We start from the raw sequence: 19387 nt of genomic DNA on the forward strand, positions 1-19387 counted from the left end.
TAATCATGAGGCAACAGTTACAACAGCAACAAGAATGGAGACTGAACACACACACACACACACACACACACACACAGAGTGATGTCACAGAGCCAAAGGTCTGTAGCGTATTGAAGCTGGAGGTTAGCAACAGACAAGAAGCCTGATAACACTGCCACACCTCAAACGGATTGTCAGGGCTTCTCTGATCGAATGCTTCACCGTAGAGAGCTTCCTTTCTTTACATAGAAAGCTGGAGCTATATTTCACACATTTAAAGCCCTGTGATGCCACTTTAAACAATCATGGCTCCCCCCCCAAGCATTCTGGGAACTGTAGTTTGTCAAGGGTGCTGGGAGTCGTTCGGAGGCCCCTATTCCTTTCCCAGGGCTACTGTCCTCAGGATGCTTGAACAACCAGTCCCTCCTCACATGAAATGCTGACAATTGTAGCTCTGTGAGGGGAATAAGTGTCAATACCCTTAACAAACGACAACTCCCAGAATTCTTTGGGGAAGCCATGACTGAAAAGTACAGTATCACTGTGTTTTAAATGGATGGTGGAGGTGCGGCCTAGAACATGTGTTCCTGGCTTCCATGTTTACGTGTGCATAAAACACTTTGTTATCGGGTGGAGGAACATTCCTTCCCCTCCAGCCTGAAGTGGGTACCCTGTTCACACAACCATCTGAGGGCTGAAATATAGTTTCTGTAAATGCTTTAAACGATTGGCTGTGAGGATATGTGTTTGGGTTTGTTTGTTTTTAAAAAAAAGATGTTTTCAATTGAAAAAAGTTACTGTTTTGCTGATTGCCACCCAGGGCTCCTTTGGGAAGAAGGGAAGGATAGAAAATTAGCAATTAAATAAATGACATAGGCTGACCACCACAGCCAGACCTCTGCCTCAAGGTTTATTTGCAGTGAAAGGAAAGAATGTGGGCTCCATAGATAAAATATAGAGGGAATTCACCTCTCTGAGCACAAATCCCTCCCAAAGTCTTGAGTGTCCTGTGCAGACTATATTGCTACCATTATTGTGAGGGAAAATACGTAATCACAAAAGGTCTTTAGAAAACACCAGGCTGAGGTTGTTTTTTGTGAGGGCGGACTGGGAGGGCAGGACATTGCAATTTAATTTTGAATGCATCCAAGATTGTTCTGGGCGTCGGGATCTTGCTTTGCACTGAGCTGAAGCACTGCTGTGCTCTGACAGTCGGTCTCCAAGATCTCAATCAAGGATCTTCACCAGCTCTGCTACCTGAGAATCTCTTAACAAAGGCAAAAACATGAGATTGCCTGTGCTTTGACACAGAGCTCTTTTTTTAATTCTCTGTATAAATATTGCCCTGTGGGTTTTTTTTTGGGGGGGGGATGATAAACAAAAAATTAAAGGCAGTTGTATCAAATGAGGTTTTGCCTTGCTGTAAAGTGTTTCTACAAATCTGAATACTCCTATCTTCACTGATCACCACCGCTGCAGCCTTCCATGCCATAACTTACTCTGTTCCTTAAAGATCCCACAATCCTCAGGTGCAGATTTTGGGAAGTGGGTAAGAGGGAATCGCGTGCCCTGCTTTACACGAGCCGATTTGTATTTTTCAAATAAGACAGAACCGCCTTTGAATACAACCCAAGGTCAACTGGGGAGTCCGGTGGTGACCTGTCTGGAGTGCTGCTCTTGTGCCACAGCAAAACTACTTTGTGTTGCCCAACAACTGGCCGTGCAAACAATTGTGAAAGTGCTCCCAAGAACTCAGTCAAAGCTGGGCTCTGTTTGCCCATGGCTTTCTGTAAAACCAGATTAACTTCAAACCTTGTGGGGCTTCAGAACCATTCATAGAAAATTTCAGTGTTTCTCAAACTTCCCAGGCTGTTGCTGGAGTACAACTCCCATCATCCCTGACAACTGGTCCTCCTAGCTAGGGATGATGGGATTTGTAGCCCAACAATAGCTGCGGACCCAAGTTTGAGAAACACTGCATTAGGTTATCCTCCCTCCCTTTCATTTTTTTTTATTAGAAGAGCTAAATCAATAAGGGGAATAAGGGGAACAGCTTGGGCTCTGTGGATAGCTGCAGACATTCAGTGTCAACAGCACTGAGCTGAATAGAGCAATGGTCTGGCATCTCCCTATGCTTATAGGAACTCATGGCCAAGGAAGACTTAAACTACAGACTCCTGTAACCAGTACTTGTGGTGACCCTTTGGGTATCATAGGCGAACACGGATGACAGCATTGGTGGTCTTAATGGTTCTAGGAAACAAGGCAGGTCAATAGCTCAGCCTGAATGTAGACAGTCCCACGTCCTCTCTGGGATTTGCAGTTTTAAAAATTCCCAGCCAGCTGATCCAGGAAGTACCCCTGCAATGTTGGAGAGACTGCTGGGCTAGATGGACGAAGGGGGTGTGATCATGTCATGCACTCAAAGAACTGTCTTACCAGGATGTGCTTTTATTGCATCCCTGCTTAAACTCTGCCGTTCTTTTGTACGTCTTTTCACCAGATGAACGAGAGGCAGTCCAGAAGAAAACTTTCACTAAGTGGGTTAACTCTCACTTGGCACGTGTGTCCTGTAGAATCACGGACTTGTACGCCGACCTTCGCGATGGACGGATGCTTATCAAACTGCTGGAAGTTCTTTCGGGAGAGAGACTTGTAAGTGCCCATTTCCAATGTAAATCTTTATGGCATCTGTGCCGTCCCAGTTGTAACAAGAGTCTAACTTTGCTGCAGGTTTGTTAGTTCTAAAGTCAAAGCGAGAGCATTGGGTGCCTCTCATGATATACCGAGTGTGGACATGGGGCAATTTCACATTAAAGTCCTGTCATGTTTTTTGGGGGTGTTATTTCAGTTGATGTGAGTGAAATGTGCAAATTACCCTTCGTTTTCTTTTCTTTTCTTGCCATGATTTTAACAGGAGTGAAGAGCTAAGAAGTTTAGAAAGGGTTAGCTCTGGATAATTGGGACAGGAAAGGAAAGTGCATTATCTGAATAAACATCTTGTGTGTGACTCTTGCCATGTAACAACCTCTGCCAACACGATGTCCTCCAGAGGTTGTGGCACTAGAACTCCCATGAGCCTCAGCAAGTGCTCACTGGGGCTGATGGGAGTTGTAGTCCAACAACATCTACAGGGTATCAGGTTGGGGGACCTGTTGCCTTCCAGATCCCAGGCCAGGTATGATGGGAGTTGGAGTCCAACTACTTCTGGAGAGTCGCACGTTCCACATTCTTCCCGATCTTAATGAACGGCAGTTGGGTTGGTGAACTTGTGTCATCTAGACCAGAGGTCTAGTAAAAATGAAATAAAATCACTTAGAAAAACATTTCAAGCTTTGTGGAAGTTTCAGTAAAGTAGTCCAGTCATTCATTTTGTCCGTTAACTGCTAGATAACAGTGAAATAATAAACAAGAATGATATCATTATTAATGCTGTGTGGCCTTGGGGGCATACTCTTCCAAATACTTCTTTTGGCAAAGGCAAAGGTTAAGTCCAGTCAAAGGCGACTATGGGGTGTGGCGCTCATCTCACTTTCAGACCGAGGGAGATGGCATTTGTCCACAGACAGCTTTCTGGGTCATGTGGCCAGCATGACTAAACCGCTTCTGGCACAACGGAACACCGTGACGGAAACCAGAGCGCACAGAAACGCTGTTTACCTTCCTGCCACAGCGGTACCTATTTATCTACTTGCACTGGCGTGCTTTTGAACTGCTAGGTTGGTAGAAGCTGGGACAGAGCAATGGGAGCTCACTCCGTCGCGGGGATTCAAACAGCCAACCTTCCAATTGGCAAGTCCAAGAGGCTCAGTGGTTTAGACCACAGCGCCACCCACATCTTTTGGCACCAGCCTTTCAAGATACATTTTCTGTGGCCCAGAAATCCAGATTTCCAGCTCGGGCAAGCAAAGTAGTCTGCCCCAGTTGCTTAACCACCACAAATGGGTACGGGGACAAGTGAGCTTGGTATTGAAGTGCAAATTCATTGACTGACAGGCTGTTGCTCCTAAAAATGAGTTGGTGGACTATCAAACTCCTTGGTCTGTTCCAGTGGTGCTCCTTCAGTATTCTCATGTGCACACAAGTGGTGCCTTTGCTATCACTATTTTGCGGGAGGAGTTCAAGAAATTTAGTGTCATGCAACTGAAGTGGATAAAAAAGATTCACTGCCCTAGTGCAACAAGCCCACTTAAAAAAACAACAACATTTTTTTTTTTTGCAAAGTACGGGAAAACGTAGTGAAAAGTTGGAATGAACTAATAATGAGTGGGAAAACATATAAACTCTTCACAAGGAAATCAGGACGAATGTTCCTTGTCGTACAATCCCACACAGGACAGCTGCATATTCCTGCGTTGCAGGGGGTTGGACTAGAATGATGATCCTCAGGGTCCCTTCCAATTTGATTCTATTGATTCTTTGAAATCAGAATGAATGATAAATAAAGGCTGCATTTGGGCCAGACCCACTCCATACATTTAAGCACTATTGCACTGCTTTAACAGTTATGGCTTTCTCCCAAAGAATCCTGGGAATTGTAGTTTGTTAATGGTGCCAAAAGTTGTTAGGAGACCCCTGTTCCCCTCAGGGAACTACGCTTCCCAAACTTTGAGCTTCCACAGCCTGCAACACCCCCTGATTCACTTACAGTATTGTTGCAACGCCATCATATTTACTACATGCCTTTGGCTGTATTTGTGTGAGGCTCCGAAGACTTGATTTTTATAATACACAATAGGTGCTTCCTAGCCTGGTTGCCTTGACTTTAGAAGGAACACAGCTACTGCAATCTCTGTGCAAAGAGCTATCATTCTGGCACGCCTTCCACTGCAAACAAACGTCTAGATAAAGTGGTTTGCGAAGGCCTTGAGATAATTGCATGCATTCCGAAGTATGTTAGCAGGATTAGCTTTTAAATCTCGTTTGCTGAAACCTCTCCTGCTTATGTTTCTTTTTCCTCTGCGCATGCTAATAGTAAAAATAAAAATTACAGTTGACAACTCCACTTAAGCATTCCTGCACCCACAAACATGTTCCTGTTGGGCCATTATTTCCTTATTTATTCCGGACATTTGTGCCCTGCTCCCCAGCCCCTCAAAAAGTTTCCCCGATTGGTGTACATTTGAAGAAATTAAAACAAGACAATCCCTACTGTAGGTGTAGGCTTACAAGCTAAAAAAACCCATGAGGCACACAAGGGAAATGGGGCATGGAGGGAAGAGCATGGGAAACAAGCAACTGGCACCAATTTTTTGGTAGTAGTTTTTTTAAATGACCAACTGGAACAGAAAAGAGCCCAGGTGATGCTGGGAAATTCCATTCCACCTTAAGTTGCAGACGTGTGAGATTGTTTCATGTCACATGCCTGTTTACATACCAGCACATACCGAGGGCGGGGGGCAGAAGGAGCCCCATAGAGCTGGTCTTCCAGCAAAGCTGATGGAATAAATCCTGCTTTCCATCTCTCCCATGGAGGCAGCCTGGGCAGCTCCCAACAGAATATTAAAAACACAGCAGACAGTAAAAATTCCCCTAAACAGGGCTGCCTTCAGGTGTCTTCAAAAAGTCAGATAGTAGTTTATCTCCTTGACATCTGAAGGGAGGGTGTTCCACAGGGCAGGCACCACTACCGAGAAGGCCCTCTGCCTGGTTCCCTGTAACCTCACTTCTTGCAGTGAGGGAACCTCCAGAAGGCCCTCAGCACTGGACCTCATTGTCCGGGCTGAACGATGGGGATGGAGACGCTCCTTCAGGTATACTGGGCTGAGGCTGTTGGCAAGGGTTGGCAAACTTACCGGGCCTGGGGTCGGTTCCTCCAGCGCCAATCGTACAGCAGGCCGGAGGGCGGGGGAGCGTGCTCCCATACGCGTGTGCACACGCTATTTCCGGCGCACCTCCGGGTCGGCGGAACGCTGGAAGTAGCTTGTGCCCATGTGCACGGCCTCCTCAGACCTGGATGTGCACCGGAAATGCCTCTTGCGCATGCACACAAGCTATTTCTGGTTCTCCGCTGACCCGGAAGTGGGCAGCTGCGCTGGTAAGAGTGGGCAGCGGGGGTCACCACGGGTCGGATAATGGAGTATGGCCCGGGGGCCGTAGTTTGGAGACGTTTGGTTTAGGGCTTTAAATGTCAGCACCAACACTTTTGAATTGTGCTCGGAAACATACTGGAAGCCAAAGTAGGTCTTTCAAGACTGGTGTTATATGGTCTCGGCCATTCCCAGTCACCAGTCTAGCTGCCGCATTCCGGATTAGCTGTAGTTTCCGGGTCACCTTCAAAGGTAGCCCCATGTAAAGCGCATTGCAGTAGTCCAAGCAGGAGATAACCAGAGCATGCACCACTCTTGCGAGACAGTCTGCAGGCAGGTAGGGTCTCAGCCTGCGTACCAGATGGAGCTGGTAGACAGCTGTCCTGGACACAGAATTGACCTGCACCTCCATGGACAACTGTGAGTCCAGGTGACAGTTGAGGGAGAGAAGACCTCTCTCAAAATCAACCTTCTCTATCCACCAAAAACCTCTACAGAGGATCGGGAGGTGGCTGTTGAACAGTGGAGACTGTGCATAGGACTCCAGTCAGGCGGTGAGGCAGGGGGACTCACCTGAAATTGAATGGAGGGATCTCGCTCCAATGGAGATAACTGAAAACAGATCAATGACATGCTATGGTTTGCTTGGAAAAAGACACATCTTTTTCAGGATTTTACGTTTTTTCCTTTTTTTGTTTTCTGTTGGGTTTTTTAAAATGTATGATTTTGTTGTTGTAAGCTGCTTTGAGTTTTTGTAACAAAAGTGACTCGAGTGTTAAATAAATAATAATTCAACAGTAATAATCCATTCATTTATTTCACAATATTAAAGGGCGGGGAGGGGGGAAACGCAGCTTCAAATAGAAGAGGATGTTTGCTCAAAGTACAAAAGGGAAAATGAGAGAGACCGAGAGACTGAAGAATCAGTTGTCCATATTGTTGCACACAGTAATAAAACGTAAATGTGTGAAATGGTCTCCACGGTCCACAAAATTGGAAGAAGATAATGATGATGGAGAAGAAGTCACTTCTGATTTCCTCCACTTGCGCTTGGAGGAAAGGAAGGAGACCCAAACCATGGTTTGCAGAATCACCTGAATGCAGTTTAATGCTCCTTAGCTGGTTTTTAAATGCAGCAGAGTATAAGTAGGTATTATTTTACCTCTCAAGTTCTGGATCTTGAAAGGGAAGTTTCTAATCGCAACTTTGCACTCCTCTTTATTTGATACAGGGATTGGATTGCCGTTACGTGCCGCGGAAATGTCCCCGTGTAATTCAGCGAGCGCTTTAGGGACATAAATATTAAAACACACAGTAAACATGGCAGTATAGAAGCACGAGCAATATCCCTTCACCTGATTAAAACATTAAAAACCTCTGTTGCCGCTCCATACAGCACAGTTCCCAGTGACCAGGAATGGCTCCTGACCCTATGAAGAGGGGTTTGGATGTGGGATATGGAGGGAGAGGGTGCAGAGGGGAGATGGAGAAGAGAAAGATCTTTGGGGTAAGCTGCCTTCCTCTTGTGCGACCCCAACAAATATATTGCGGCATGGAATATGGTAGGCAAATACAAGGTTATTGGTACCTTAAACGTGGCTGATCTCCCAGTCCAAGTAGTTAGCTTAGTTGGGTAGAGCGTGATGCTGATAACGCCAAGGTTTCAGGTTCGATCCTCGTATGGGACAGCTGCATATTCCTGCATTGCAGGGGGTTGGCCTAGATGTAGATGATCCTCAGGATCTCTTCCAACTCTAAAATTTTATGAATGGAGCTGCTGCTTTTATGGGCAATGCGGGTACGTGAAAGGAGAGTATACGAATGCACCCCATTTTATTTTTTCTACATTGATATCCTTTCCACTGCTTAGCAAATCCACTAAAGTTTACCTTTACATTGGTGCATCACAAGACGAAATTAATTCGTTCCGCGAGTGCTATCGTATAGCGGAAATTTCGTCTTGCGAAGCACGGTCAGAGGAAGCGCGGCTTTTCGGAAAAAACCCGCAAAACATTTTCGTTTTGTGAGTGGCGGCCATAGGAAACTTCGTCTTGCAAAGCACCCTTTCGCTAGCGAATGCCTTTCGTCTAGCGAGTTTTTTGTCTAGCGAGGCATTCGTCTAGCGAGGTACCACTGTATTATTTTAAAAACATGTTTCCTTGCACAACTTCTTTGTTGTTCTCCAAATCCAAAAGTGTTTCAGGAAAGTGAAGGTGGATCACTTTTGCCCCAGGGGAAATAAATCAAGAGGCTAGTCCTTAAAGGTCAATCTGCCAGATAATTAAAAAGTCAGAAGTGGATTATTTTCCCACTGCTTGCGAAATGGGAAAAGAATCCAGCTAGCGTGAAAAGACAACAACATTTTAGGATTTCCCCCCTCCCGACAGTAACACCAACACGAGGCTCGTTTATATAAAACGACACTTTTGGCCGTTAATTAGTGCTTTAACAATAATTCCTTTATATTTTTCCCGAAAGCCCCAAAGGTCAGCTCACATGCACACATCTTCTCTGGTGATTTTTGCCCTTTATTGCGCAGAGTGGGGAAGATTAGAAGTAATTAAAGTTGCCTCGCTTTATGTGTGCCCAGCACATAACTGAGATTCTTAAACAAACATAAACACAGCGAGCGAAGGAAGCCAGTTTGCATTCCTCCCTGTCCAAACTCCCCGTCCCACTTCCTCAGACTGAAGGAAGAGGAAATGTGTTTATTATTATTTACTTCAGGGAGTATCTTGCCGTAAGCCTGTGGAGTAGGTTGTTATTAACCCAGGGACAGGGGGAGCAGCTGAATCTTAACCTTCCAAGTCAAGGCCTAACATGCTGCATATCTGCCATAGCATACCTCAAAAGCAGTCGATTCTGTTCTGCGCAAAGGTTGCTTCAAAGATCCAAGTTCCCCTTTATAAACACTTCATTCCCAGAAGCTAGTATCTGGGGTTGGCACTGAGTGTAGACAGGGGGAGTCAGATGTTGTAGAGCAGAGAGTTTCTCTTACGTATTAACAGAAGCTTGCAGACAAAAGTTTGAAGGGGGGAAAAAGTTTGTGAAAGTTACTAGAGTCTAGTAGCCTGTGTTTTCATGCTGGTTGTGAAGGAAGTAAACCCCCTTCATCACAAGCAGTGTAAGAACACATCGATGACAGAGGAGGGATGGAATACTCCAATGTATTCTGATGTATACTCGCCTGAACAGAATTCTTGATCACCTATGGTGACCAGGCAAGCTTGTAGATACAATGCTGTGTACACAACAGTGTGTTTTAAAACCTTCAGGGACCGTCTTCTACATTGACGGCTTCATCACAGAAGCCCTGCACATTGCAGAAGATTCTGGGATGCAAATTCACGTACTGTATATAGAATTGTGGGGGGGGGGGAGAGAGAGAGAGAATGAGATATTGTCTTAAAACCTAGCCAGCGCTTGCCTGTGACTACCTATTGCTCTGCAGGGAAACCTGCCCATTGTGACTGATCTAGTGAAGAAACCCTCAACAGTTTCCAACGAACCCTTGTATGTTCCATGGAACAACGTTCGAAGATTCCAGTTGTCAGAGATGGGATTTTGGCAGGTACCTTGCAGCGCCTTAGGACTGCAAGTGATATTCAGTACTTACCAAAATTCACTCTACCCACCTAACTATTAAAAGTACAGAAACCCTATCCTCTGTTGCATAGGGTGATTCTGTGTCTGTTTCCCCCAATCTCATGTCCTGCAAATGTTTTGGACCGCAAACGCCATCAGGCCCAGCCACCTTGGCCAATCGTTGGGGATTATGGGAGCTGTAGTCCACAGTTTCTGGAGGACAGCAGGTTGAGGAAAGATGTTCCAAGTATGAATAGTGTCTGAAAATGAAATCTCTCCCTCCCTCCATTTCTTCCCCTTCTATTTGCCAGGAGGTGATGGGACCAGTGGCCATGATCTTAGTTTTTTTGATGTTGAGCTTCAGACCATATTTTGCGCTCTCCTCTTTCACCCTCATTAAAAGGTTCTTTAATTCCTCCTCACTTTCTGCCATCAAGGTTGTGTCATCAGCATATCTGAGGTTGTTGATATTTCTTCCGGCAATCTTAATTCCGGCTTGGGATTCATCCAGTCCAGCCTTTCGCATGATGAATTCTGCATATAAGTTAAATAAGCAGGGAGACAATATACAGCCTTGTCGTACTCCTTTCCCAATTTTGAACCTATCAGTTGTTCCATATCCAGTTCTAACTGTAGCTTCTTGTCCCACATAGAGATTTCTCAGGAGACAAATGAGGTGATCCGGCACTCCCATTTCTTTAAGAACTTGCCATAGTTTGCTGTGGTCGACACAGTCAAATGCTTTTGCGTAGTCAATGAAGCAGAAGTAGATGTTTTTCTGGAACTCTCTAGCTTTCTCCATAATCCAGCGCATGTTTGCAATTTGGTGTCTGGTTCCTGGCGGACGATTAGGGCTCCTAATTAACTTGATGAAAATGTATTGAAGTAGCAAAAGCTAAGTCCTCCGAAAAATATTGTTTCTCTGATTTTTAGGGTGGAAAATATATAAGGCTAGGGGTGCACAGTTAATCACTGAGCAGCATTATGAAGTTACTCATTTTTAGTCCTGTTTCTTTTTTTAAAAAAAGCAAACCACTGCCATGCAACATTGCTGAGAAACAGTTATTACCAGTGGTAATGGAGATGACGGGAAGTTAGATGTACTTTAATAAGATTTATTGTCAAAATATACGAGTTTGTGTTTTTTGATAATTTTGTATCTTTGTAACAAATGACGTAAATGTACAGTTTTTGTGATTTGTTGGTGTGTAAGCTAAATAGAGAAAATAGAGAAATGGAGGCAGTGAGAGATTTTACTTTCTTGGGTTCCATGATCACTGCAGATGGTGACAGCAGTCACGAAATTAGAAGACGCCTGCTTCTTGGGTAGGAAAGCAATGACAAACCTAGACAGCATCTTAAAAAGCAGAGACATCACCTTGCCGACAAAGGTCCGTATAGTTAAAGCTATGGTTTTCCCAGTAGTAATGTATGGAAGTGAGAGCTGGGCCATAAAGAAGACTGATCGCCAAAGAATTGATGCTTTTGAATTCTGGTGCTGGAGGAGACTCTTGAGAGTCCCATGGACTGCAAGAAGATCAAACCTATCCATCCTTAAAGAAATCAGCTCTGAGTGCTCACTGGAAGGACAGATCCTGAAGTTGAGGCTCCAGTACTTTGGCCACCTCATGAGAAGAGAAGACTCCTTAGAAAAGACCCTGATGTTGGGAAAGATGGAGGGCACAAGGGGACGACAGAGGATGAGATGGTTGGACAGTGTTCTCAAAGCGACTGGCATGAGTTTGGCCAAACTGCGAGAGGCAGTGGAGGATAGGCGTGCCTGGCGTGCTCTGGTCCATGGGGTCATGAAGAGTCGGATATGACTGAACAACTGAACAACAACAACAACAACAACAACAAGCTAAATAGAGAAAAAGAAAGAAAAAGAAAAACAGTTATTACCAGTGGCAGCAAATGAAATTCTGGAGGAGCAAAATCAATATTCCCTCTTTCCACAAACCAGCTGATCGGCAACAGGATGAGGAGCTCTCTGATCTGCAGATCTTAATTACCACCGGTTCTATTTTGACAGTGATAATTAAACCTTGTTTTCTCAGCAGTTACTTTTCATACCAGCTGAAAAATAACTGGCCTGGATCATGTGTTCGCTGGCAGACTGTATCTTGCAAGAGAGCTTTCCATGAGCAGCTAGCTGTGTAGTGGTCTGGGGCAGCGAGGGACCTACATTTTTGGGGCCCTGAAGCTTGAACTATTAGGGGGGCTCCTTCGCAACCAGCAACGGCCAACGAGGTCTGGGTAACCCCTCTTACCTTCTTCAGTGGGATTGTTCCATGACAGATTGGCATGCCTGCACAAAATCTGTGCTGCTGACTCTCAAAACCTTGGGGTTGTTGAAATATATATATAAAAAACAAATAATAATAATTAATTTGAGTTGTGTGACCCATTTTTTTGTGGGGACTAAAATTGCTTCTGTGGCCCCTCCACGATTATGGGCCCTGAAGCTTAAGCTTCATTAGTTTCCTAGTAGATCCGCCCCTGGGATTGGGGTCATGGGGAGTTGAAGACCCATATCTATTTCTGGAGGATCCCAGAAATTAATTAATTTGCATACCGCCCTTCATCTGCAGAACTCAGGGCGGTTCACAACATCAAAATACAAGATAAAGAGACAAAATTTATAATAAAAAGCAAGAACAAATACCGGGGGGAAACCCCCCCAAACCAATAAACCTCCCCCCACCCACCCACCCACACCGCAGATCAGAACAGATGAGATTCTTGCCGTTATGCACCCAGAATGAAGAATTTCAGTGAGTTGCAGCAAGATGAAGTGAAACTTTTTACATCAGAGTCACAGGGGTCAGAAAGGGGTGAGCGTAGCAAAATATTAATGTTTATGCCACATGTTTCCCCGAGATACATAATACAGCTGTATAAACTTCTGGTTTTTGCCACAGCTGTTTCAGTGAGTCGCTTAAATCTACTGAACGGAAAGCAAAAGAGATGTTGCCTTAAAGTCATGACCGAGAGGGCAGCCTCCCAAGGTCACATTGGCTGGGGGATTGCTTGGCCTTCTGAAAGCAGGAAAAGCCTGGGAGTTGGAGGTAGGACATGGTGGAGGAAGACAAGAGACCCTAGTAGCAAATCTTGACCCGTCAGGATGTGGGGAAGGCAGAGACTGGTGCTTAATGGGCATAACACATAGCAGATGTCCTCAAGCCTTCTGCCTTGGCACTGGACCCTTGCCCTTAGTTGACATCTTTGCCAGAGAACCCAAAAAGGAGAAGAAAACCCTGCAGCTTTGAGCCAGACTCTGAGATAGGACAACTCTACTGAAAGCAGGAGTGCCTTTAAAGGTAAAGGTAAAGGTAAAGGTACTCCTGATGGTTAGGTCCAGTCGCTCTGAGGTTGTGATGCTCATCTCGCTCTATAGGCCGAGGGAGCCGCCGTTTGTCCGCAGACAGCTTCCGGGTCATGTGTCCAGCATGACGAAGCCACTTCTGGCGAAACCAGAGCAGTGCACGGAAACGCCGTTTACCCTCCCGCCGGAGTGGTACCTATTTATCTACTTGCACTTTGATGTTCTTTTGAACTGCTAGGTGGGCAGGAGCTGGGACCAAACAGTGGGAGCTCACCCCGTTGCAGGGATTTGAACTGCCGACCTTTTGATTGGCAATCCCTAGGCTCAGTGGTTTAGAACACAGCGCCACCCGCGTCCCTAGGAGTGCCTTTAAAATGCCACAAACCCCAATCTCGTAGCACCGTAGGTGGGAGGGGAACGAACCCCTTCAGTTTTGGGTCTACTTTCCTGCATCCCTTGGCTCAATTTCATATGCAGATGGGAGCCCCGTGGGAAAGAGGTCAAGGTGTGTGTGTGGGGGGGAGGAACTGGAGGAAGGGGGCCATAAATCGATGCAGCAATAGAGCAGCAATCTGTCAAGTGATCAGTTTGGGCATCTTGCAAGAGCTGCCTGTCTTGCCATCTCCCACCAGGTGGGTGGGAAGAGAAAGGGAAAGAAGGGGTGTTTTGTCGGAGGAGTTGTCTCCACCCACTTCTGATCTTGGCCCCACCTACTTATGGCTCTGGCTCCGCCCCCTGCTGGCTCCTGCTCCGCCCACTATTGCCATGCATTCCCTGACACATTGCCACCTATGGAATGTAGCTCTTCATAGAAGCCCCTGCCATAAGTGGGATTTTCGTGGTGTTTTGGGACTGCCGGCGGACTCCAGAGTCTCCCTCCAGCCTGGAAAATAATGTGTTTTAATGTTATTCCTCCCCTGGGGTTTATTGCAGGAACCCAGGCAAAATGTATCTTGGTGGCTCATAAGCCAGATATGTCTTCTGGCAGGCTTGAATGCTTGGATTGATGGGCAAGTCAAGAGAAGGAAGTGGGAATAGAAAAGCCGTTTCTTGGGCCAGAGCTCCAAGGACCACACTCCCTTCTTGGCAAGCAGGGCTAAGCGATTAGTGTGGCCTCCAGGGAGGGCTCCAAGGGCCAGACAGAGAGGCCTGGGGGCCACATTCAACCCCTGGTCCTCATGTTCCTCATTCCTCTTATGATCTGTATCAGGAGGAGGAGTGGGGGGGGCATGTTGCTAATATCGTATCATTATGGAGAATCCTGACTCATTATACTAGATGAATTCTGGGAAGCGCTGTAGCTCTGCTGTTCCTCACAAAGCAATCCCACGAATTCCAATTAACTGCAATGTAGTAAATTGCAATTGTTCCGGAGGCAGTTAGCTCGCTGACTCACCCCCTTCCCCATTTCCCTTTTTTAGGAGCTGCACACAGAGCCCTTTAATGCTGCGACTTGACAGATGCTTTTAAAATGTGGTTTCTGCCCAATTTGCAGCTTGTCTCCAATGTTTCGCTCTCACTACCCCACTGGATTATGTGCTTCCTTTTCTTGTTCCTTCGTGGGAGCTAGCTGGAACGAATTTCTTCTTCCTAACATCCATCTTGCTCATATATATATACATACACACACACACGATCCCAAAAGAAGTTGTAAAACGTTCTCTTCTCACAGAGCCCACTCAATCAGCCGTGGCTGTGATTTTGACCAGGCCTTTTTAAAAAGAGTTTTGCATGTTGGCAGCCAGCATTTCCTGGAATCTTCCCAGTTCTCATTACTGTGTGCAGGCAGAGCTTTATTTGCTTGTTTAGCACTTTCCCACCACTGCAAGGAATGCGAGTACAGGGACACAAGAATGGGGGTGTTCCAGTTGAATTTAACTAGCATCGTGTACACGCTGTATTTTAAAACCCAGCTTCAGGGAAGCCAGGGAACAAAGTCTTTTGTCTAGGTATGTGTGCACCCGTGGAGAGCGGGTGCTGCAAATTTTTGCAGAACTGGAAGTCTTTAAGAGGGACCACCAGGTCACCACTGGGTTCTAGCGCTCTGCATACTGGAAGGTGTTTGTTGACAAGGGCCTGCCTTCAAGATTGCATCGTCAAATACTGTATCCAGCTTGATACCTGGTGAAAACTTGCACATGTTTTTGGTTTGCTTTACCAATTATTCCAGCTGCAAAGTGTGGCGTGTTTTTTGTGTTGTTGTTTTTTGCAGAAATGTTTGCGTAGGGTTGGGTGATATATTGATATATAATCCAAAACCGGTTTGAATTATGATATCGGTTTCATAATTTTGGACCTGGCAATATATTGCAAATCGTGACGTGTGTGTGTATGTTATGCAAAAATCACAATGTGGGAAAAACCAATGCTTCTCTTGATTTCTGCAGCCCCCTTAACTCTGCCGACTCAGCTCTCCCCTGCCTCCCGCAGGAGGAAGCGAATTGCAAGAGCGTGCGCCGGCAAAAATCACAATGTGGGGAAAACTGTGAAGCCCAGCCAGTGCATCTGCATAGCTCCATCCTTATTTCAGGCACTGTGATATATCGGTATATCATAGTGTTTAGCTGGTGATATATTATGAAGTTCAAAACCAGATATTGCCCAGCTCTTGTGAGAACTAAAGAGAGCAATCCGAAGTTCAAGGCGTGTGGTAAAGTGCTCTTGCGTAGCTTCTCTTTCCCCTGCCTTCTGATTTTCAGCCTCTGGCTTGCGTGAGGGCAGTGGATAGCACATTGCGTTGAGCCAGCAAGATCTGAGTTCAGATCTCTTCTACCATCTTCACGGGTCCTGCTATCCTCCCTTTACTTGTTGTCATCGCCGGCATCCATCTGTCTCGAGAAACAATGGAGTGCGCCTGGAGGGGTGCAGTTAAACGGCTGTGTTAGCAGCACTGAAGCGACCTCCCTGGGGTGCAAGCTTGGGCAGTGTGTATGGGGGTCCCGGGCTGCCCAGTTGACAAGACCCCACTCTCGGCCTCGCTGATGGGGTCCAAAGGAAAGGAAAGCAATACATTTGGCACCAGCTTGGCTGCAGGAGTTGCCAGGAGAAGGCGTTCAAGGCGCCATCCAACCGCCTTAGGGACTCCACTCCGGATTTGTGTCAGGTTTACTCCTTTGCCTTTTGACCAGAAAAATAAAATAAAAATCAGTCAGCCAAGCTGTTTCTCGCCAGTTCTCTCTGCGCCAAGCAAAACCTCCCTGCTACAAAGGCAACTATTTATTTTCCAGCTCGGCGATAAAGCCCAAGGAGTCACTGAAAGAGCATTCCTTTGGCAACTTCCTGAGGTATTTTGAATGACTTATCCAAAATTATCCCTCCATTCATGCAGGGACTGTGAGTGGAGACAGTTCCTAGTGGTGAACGAAGAGCTCAAAAGAATGAAGGTTTTATTTATTATTATGCTGGAAGACTCGGGTGGCGCTGTGGGTTAAACCACAGAGCCTAGGGCTTGTCGATCAGAAGGCCGGCGGTTCGAATCCCCGCGACGGGGTGAGCTCCCGTTGTTCGGTCCCTGCTCCTGCCAACCTAGCAGTTCGAAAGCACGAAGTGCAAGTAGATAAATAGGTACCGCTCCGGCGGGAAGGTAAACGGCATTTCCGTGTGCTGCTCTGGTTCGCCAGAAGCGGCTTAGTCATGCTGGCCACATGAACTGGAAGCTGTACACCGGCTCCCTTGGCCAGTAAAGCGAGATGAGCGCCGCAACCCCAGAGTCGTCCGCGACTGGACCTAATACCTTTGCATGCTGGAAGATAATCACCCTTGTTAGCTTTGGCTGCCTTTGCTTTGTAGTCACATCTAACTCGTATTACAGCAAACTCATCGGAAGCAAGGTACAGCGGGCTGCATCTTTCATACTCTGAGTAGACCCATTGAAATCGATTGGCATCATTGCCACCATGCATCTGTTCCTTGTGGGATCAGAAATTAACCATGAAGGGCTTCCCATGTACTTCAGTGGAGGGGGGCGGGGAGCTGTCTGACAACAGGGATCCTTGTGCGCATGCAGAACTGCCCATTGAAACGGATGGGAAAGCCTTGCGTAGGCAGGAGCTCCTTACCAGCCGCGGAACTGAAAATGAGTTGGCTGCTTGGATTCATGCACCCTTGACCACCTTTGCACTGACGTTTCATTCCCCTGCTTTCTTTTTCTTCCGAATGTTCCCCTTGCAGCCCAAGCCAACCAAGGGAAGGATGCGCATTCACTGCTTGGAGAACGTCGACAAAGCCCTCCAGTTCCTGAAAGAGCAGCGGGTGCATCTCGAAAACATGGGGTCCCACGATATCGTGGACGGGAACCACAGACTAACCCTCGGCCTTATTTGGACTATTATATTGAGGTTCCAGGTAAATCTGAGATCACCTTTGTCCCTTGCCTTTCCTTGCAAGTCACACTCACCTTTCCCGCCTTCCCAGATCCTCAGCCTTAGCGGAATCACTTTAGGGCTGCCCTGAATGCTTCGTGTATTTTGTTTATAATTAGTTATACAGGCTGGCGCCCGGTTCTTACTTTGAATAGGAAAGGGAGGAATATTTCTTCATCCCTAAGCTGCGGAACGAAATTAAAATCGCCCCACACACCTTTGCATGCCTGGGAGCCATGGCGAGAAAGTTCTCACCGGCAACGATAGGAACTTTCTTCCTAAAATACTCCTAGCCACACTGAGAGCGAGGGAAATTCCCATTCTGATAGCGAAGGGAGAAGCCTTCCTATGCACTGATTGCTGCTGCTGCTACTTCTATTAATGGTTATTTTTCTTTGATTTCTCATGAATTTTTAAAGGACTGTTTTATTTTAGGGATTTTACTGAATTTTGCCTGGTTGAAAACCAGTGCTTCCCAAACCTTTTTTTGGGCTGCTGTCCCCTTGCATCCATAAACTCACCCCCAGTGCTCCCTACCCTATATAAAGCATGATTCAGAACAGCAGTTTGCGCGACCCACTAAGGTAGGTAATAAAATTTCAAATGGCACATTTATTCAAAATCCATTTGAAGCTATTTACCGTATTTTTCTGTCTATAAGATGCCCCCATATATAAGACGCCTCCTATTTTTGGGGACTCAGATTTAAGAAAATGGGGGGAGATGGCCCCGTGAAAAGACACCCCCTATTTTTTTGGGGGGGGAACCTAGTCTTATACATGGAAAAATATGGTAGTTCAATTAATTCAACAAAATTGAGGACCTTGTTGCAGTGATACGAGCTTATCTAAGTCTGGTAGCCATTTACATCTCCCAGCGACCAAGGCTTGCTTCTTAGTGCCCCCTCCCGGTAATCCTCCCCACCCCCCTGGTTCTGGTACCATCCGACTTGGGGAACCACTGCTGTAACCTGTCCTGTGGCTTGTGCAAAGGGAGATACATAAATAATCTGAAATAATAATGTATTTCCAGTAAGACCAACACCCCACACAAACACCTGTAATTAAGGAAAAAGACAAAGGTGTAGCCCCGTGATAAACGTTCAGCATTTTGTGCCATAGCAGCATATGTTGGGGTGGGGCATCAGCCCTGCTGCCGCTGCCACGATAGGGCAGGGGGAAGTGCCAGCCAGGTATGGGGAGGTCTGAGTCGGCAGTGGCAGCACCACAGGTGTTTGTGCCAAACTGCAGCTCCCTTGATCTCCTGGGTACCTTGCTGTGCCCCATTCTGGTGAGTGCCAGGAGGGCACCCCTGCCGGTTCACCACCACTCCTTTTAACGTTCAGCCTTTGGGCAGGAGCAGAAGTGGCTCTCTGGGTAGGATGAAATCGCCGTGCTAGTGTTCTGGCAGGTAGGCTGCTCCTGCTGGTCTGTTTTTTGGGCACTAACCTCCACACACACACACACACACACACACACACCCCTCCCGGTAAGGAACAGTGACCCACCTGTCAGGAAACTAGCGTACCTGTCCCATGCCACCAAAGCAAGCCACTTTGGGGAATCCACTTTATTTCTCCCTCTTCCCCTTCAGAGAAGATTTCCTCCGACCCCTCCCCACTGGGCGTTCCTTCTCGGCACTTCGTTGCATAATTATGCAGATCAGGGCCACGATTTCCTACGGAGCCAAGGCTACAATTCACAAAGATTTACGAGGGAGCTGAAACCTGCTGGAGTTTATAGGCACAAAACCAAAGTTCCGCACTTTGAAATCTGCGGGGCTTGTGTACTTTATCTGGGCTGGGTCATTCTCATGCTTTGTGAAACATGCTCCTTTAAAAGTGGAAGTAGCCAGCTCTGTTCATTGTATTATTCTGTACATATATAGGGGAGGAAACCTTCAGATTGTTTTGGAATATGGTGCACGCTTGAGGTCTTCTTCTTTGGCGATCTCTCGTAGCCGAGTAAGATTGTCTTCCATAAACACAGTTTTAACAACGAGTCCGTAAGTGACTGTGGAGACCAATTCTGGATCCACACGTCCTTCCACAGTGGGGACATAGGTTTCTGGGCGGGAGCTGATCATGGTGAGGGTTTGCCAAGTGTGCC

General features: G+C 46.5%; 1 protein-coding gene across 3 annotated transcripts in view; it reads left to right on the forward strand.

The window, feature by feature from the left end:
* The window catches only part of SPTBN1 (spectrin beta, non-erythrocytic 1), a 148933-nt gene that overhangs the window by 59800 nt on the left and 69746 nt on the right, over window positions 1-19387 (forward strand). For all 3 annotated transcript variants that reach the window (XM_033145086.1, XM_033145088.1, XM_033145087.1), the window contains exons 2-3: window positions 2483-2634; window positions 17089-17262. In XM_033145086.1, the coding sequence (XP_033000977.1) occupies window positions 2483-2634; window positions 17089-17262 (326 nt within the window). The remainder of the gene's footprint in view (window positions 1-2482; window positions 2635-17088; window positions 17263-19387) is intronic.

This window comes from Lacerta agilis, chromosome 3 (genome assembly GCF_009819535.1).
Source record: "Lacerta agilis isolate rLacAgi1 chromosome 3, rLacAgi1.pri, whole genome shotgun sequence".
NCBI lineage: Eukaryota > Metazoa > Chordata > Lepidosauria > Squamata > Lacertidae > Lacerta > Lacerta agilis.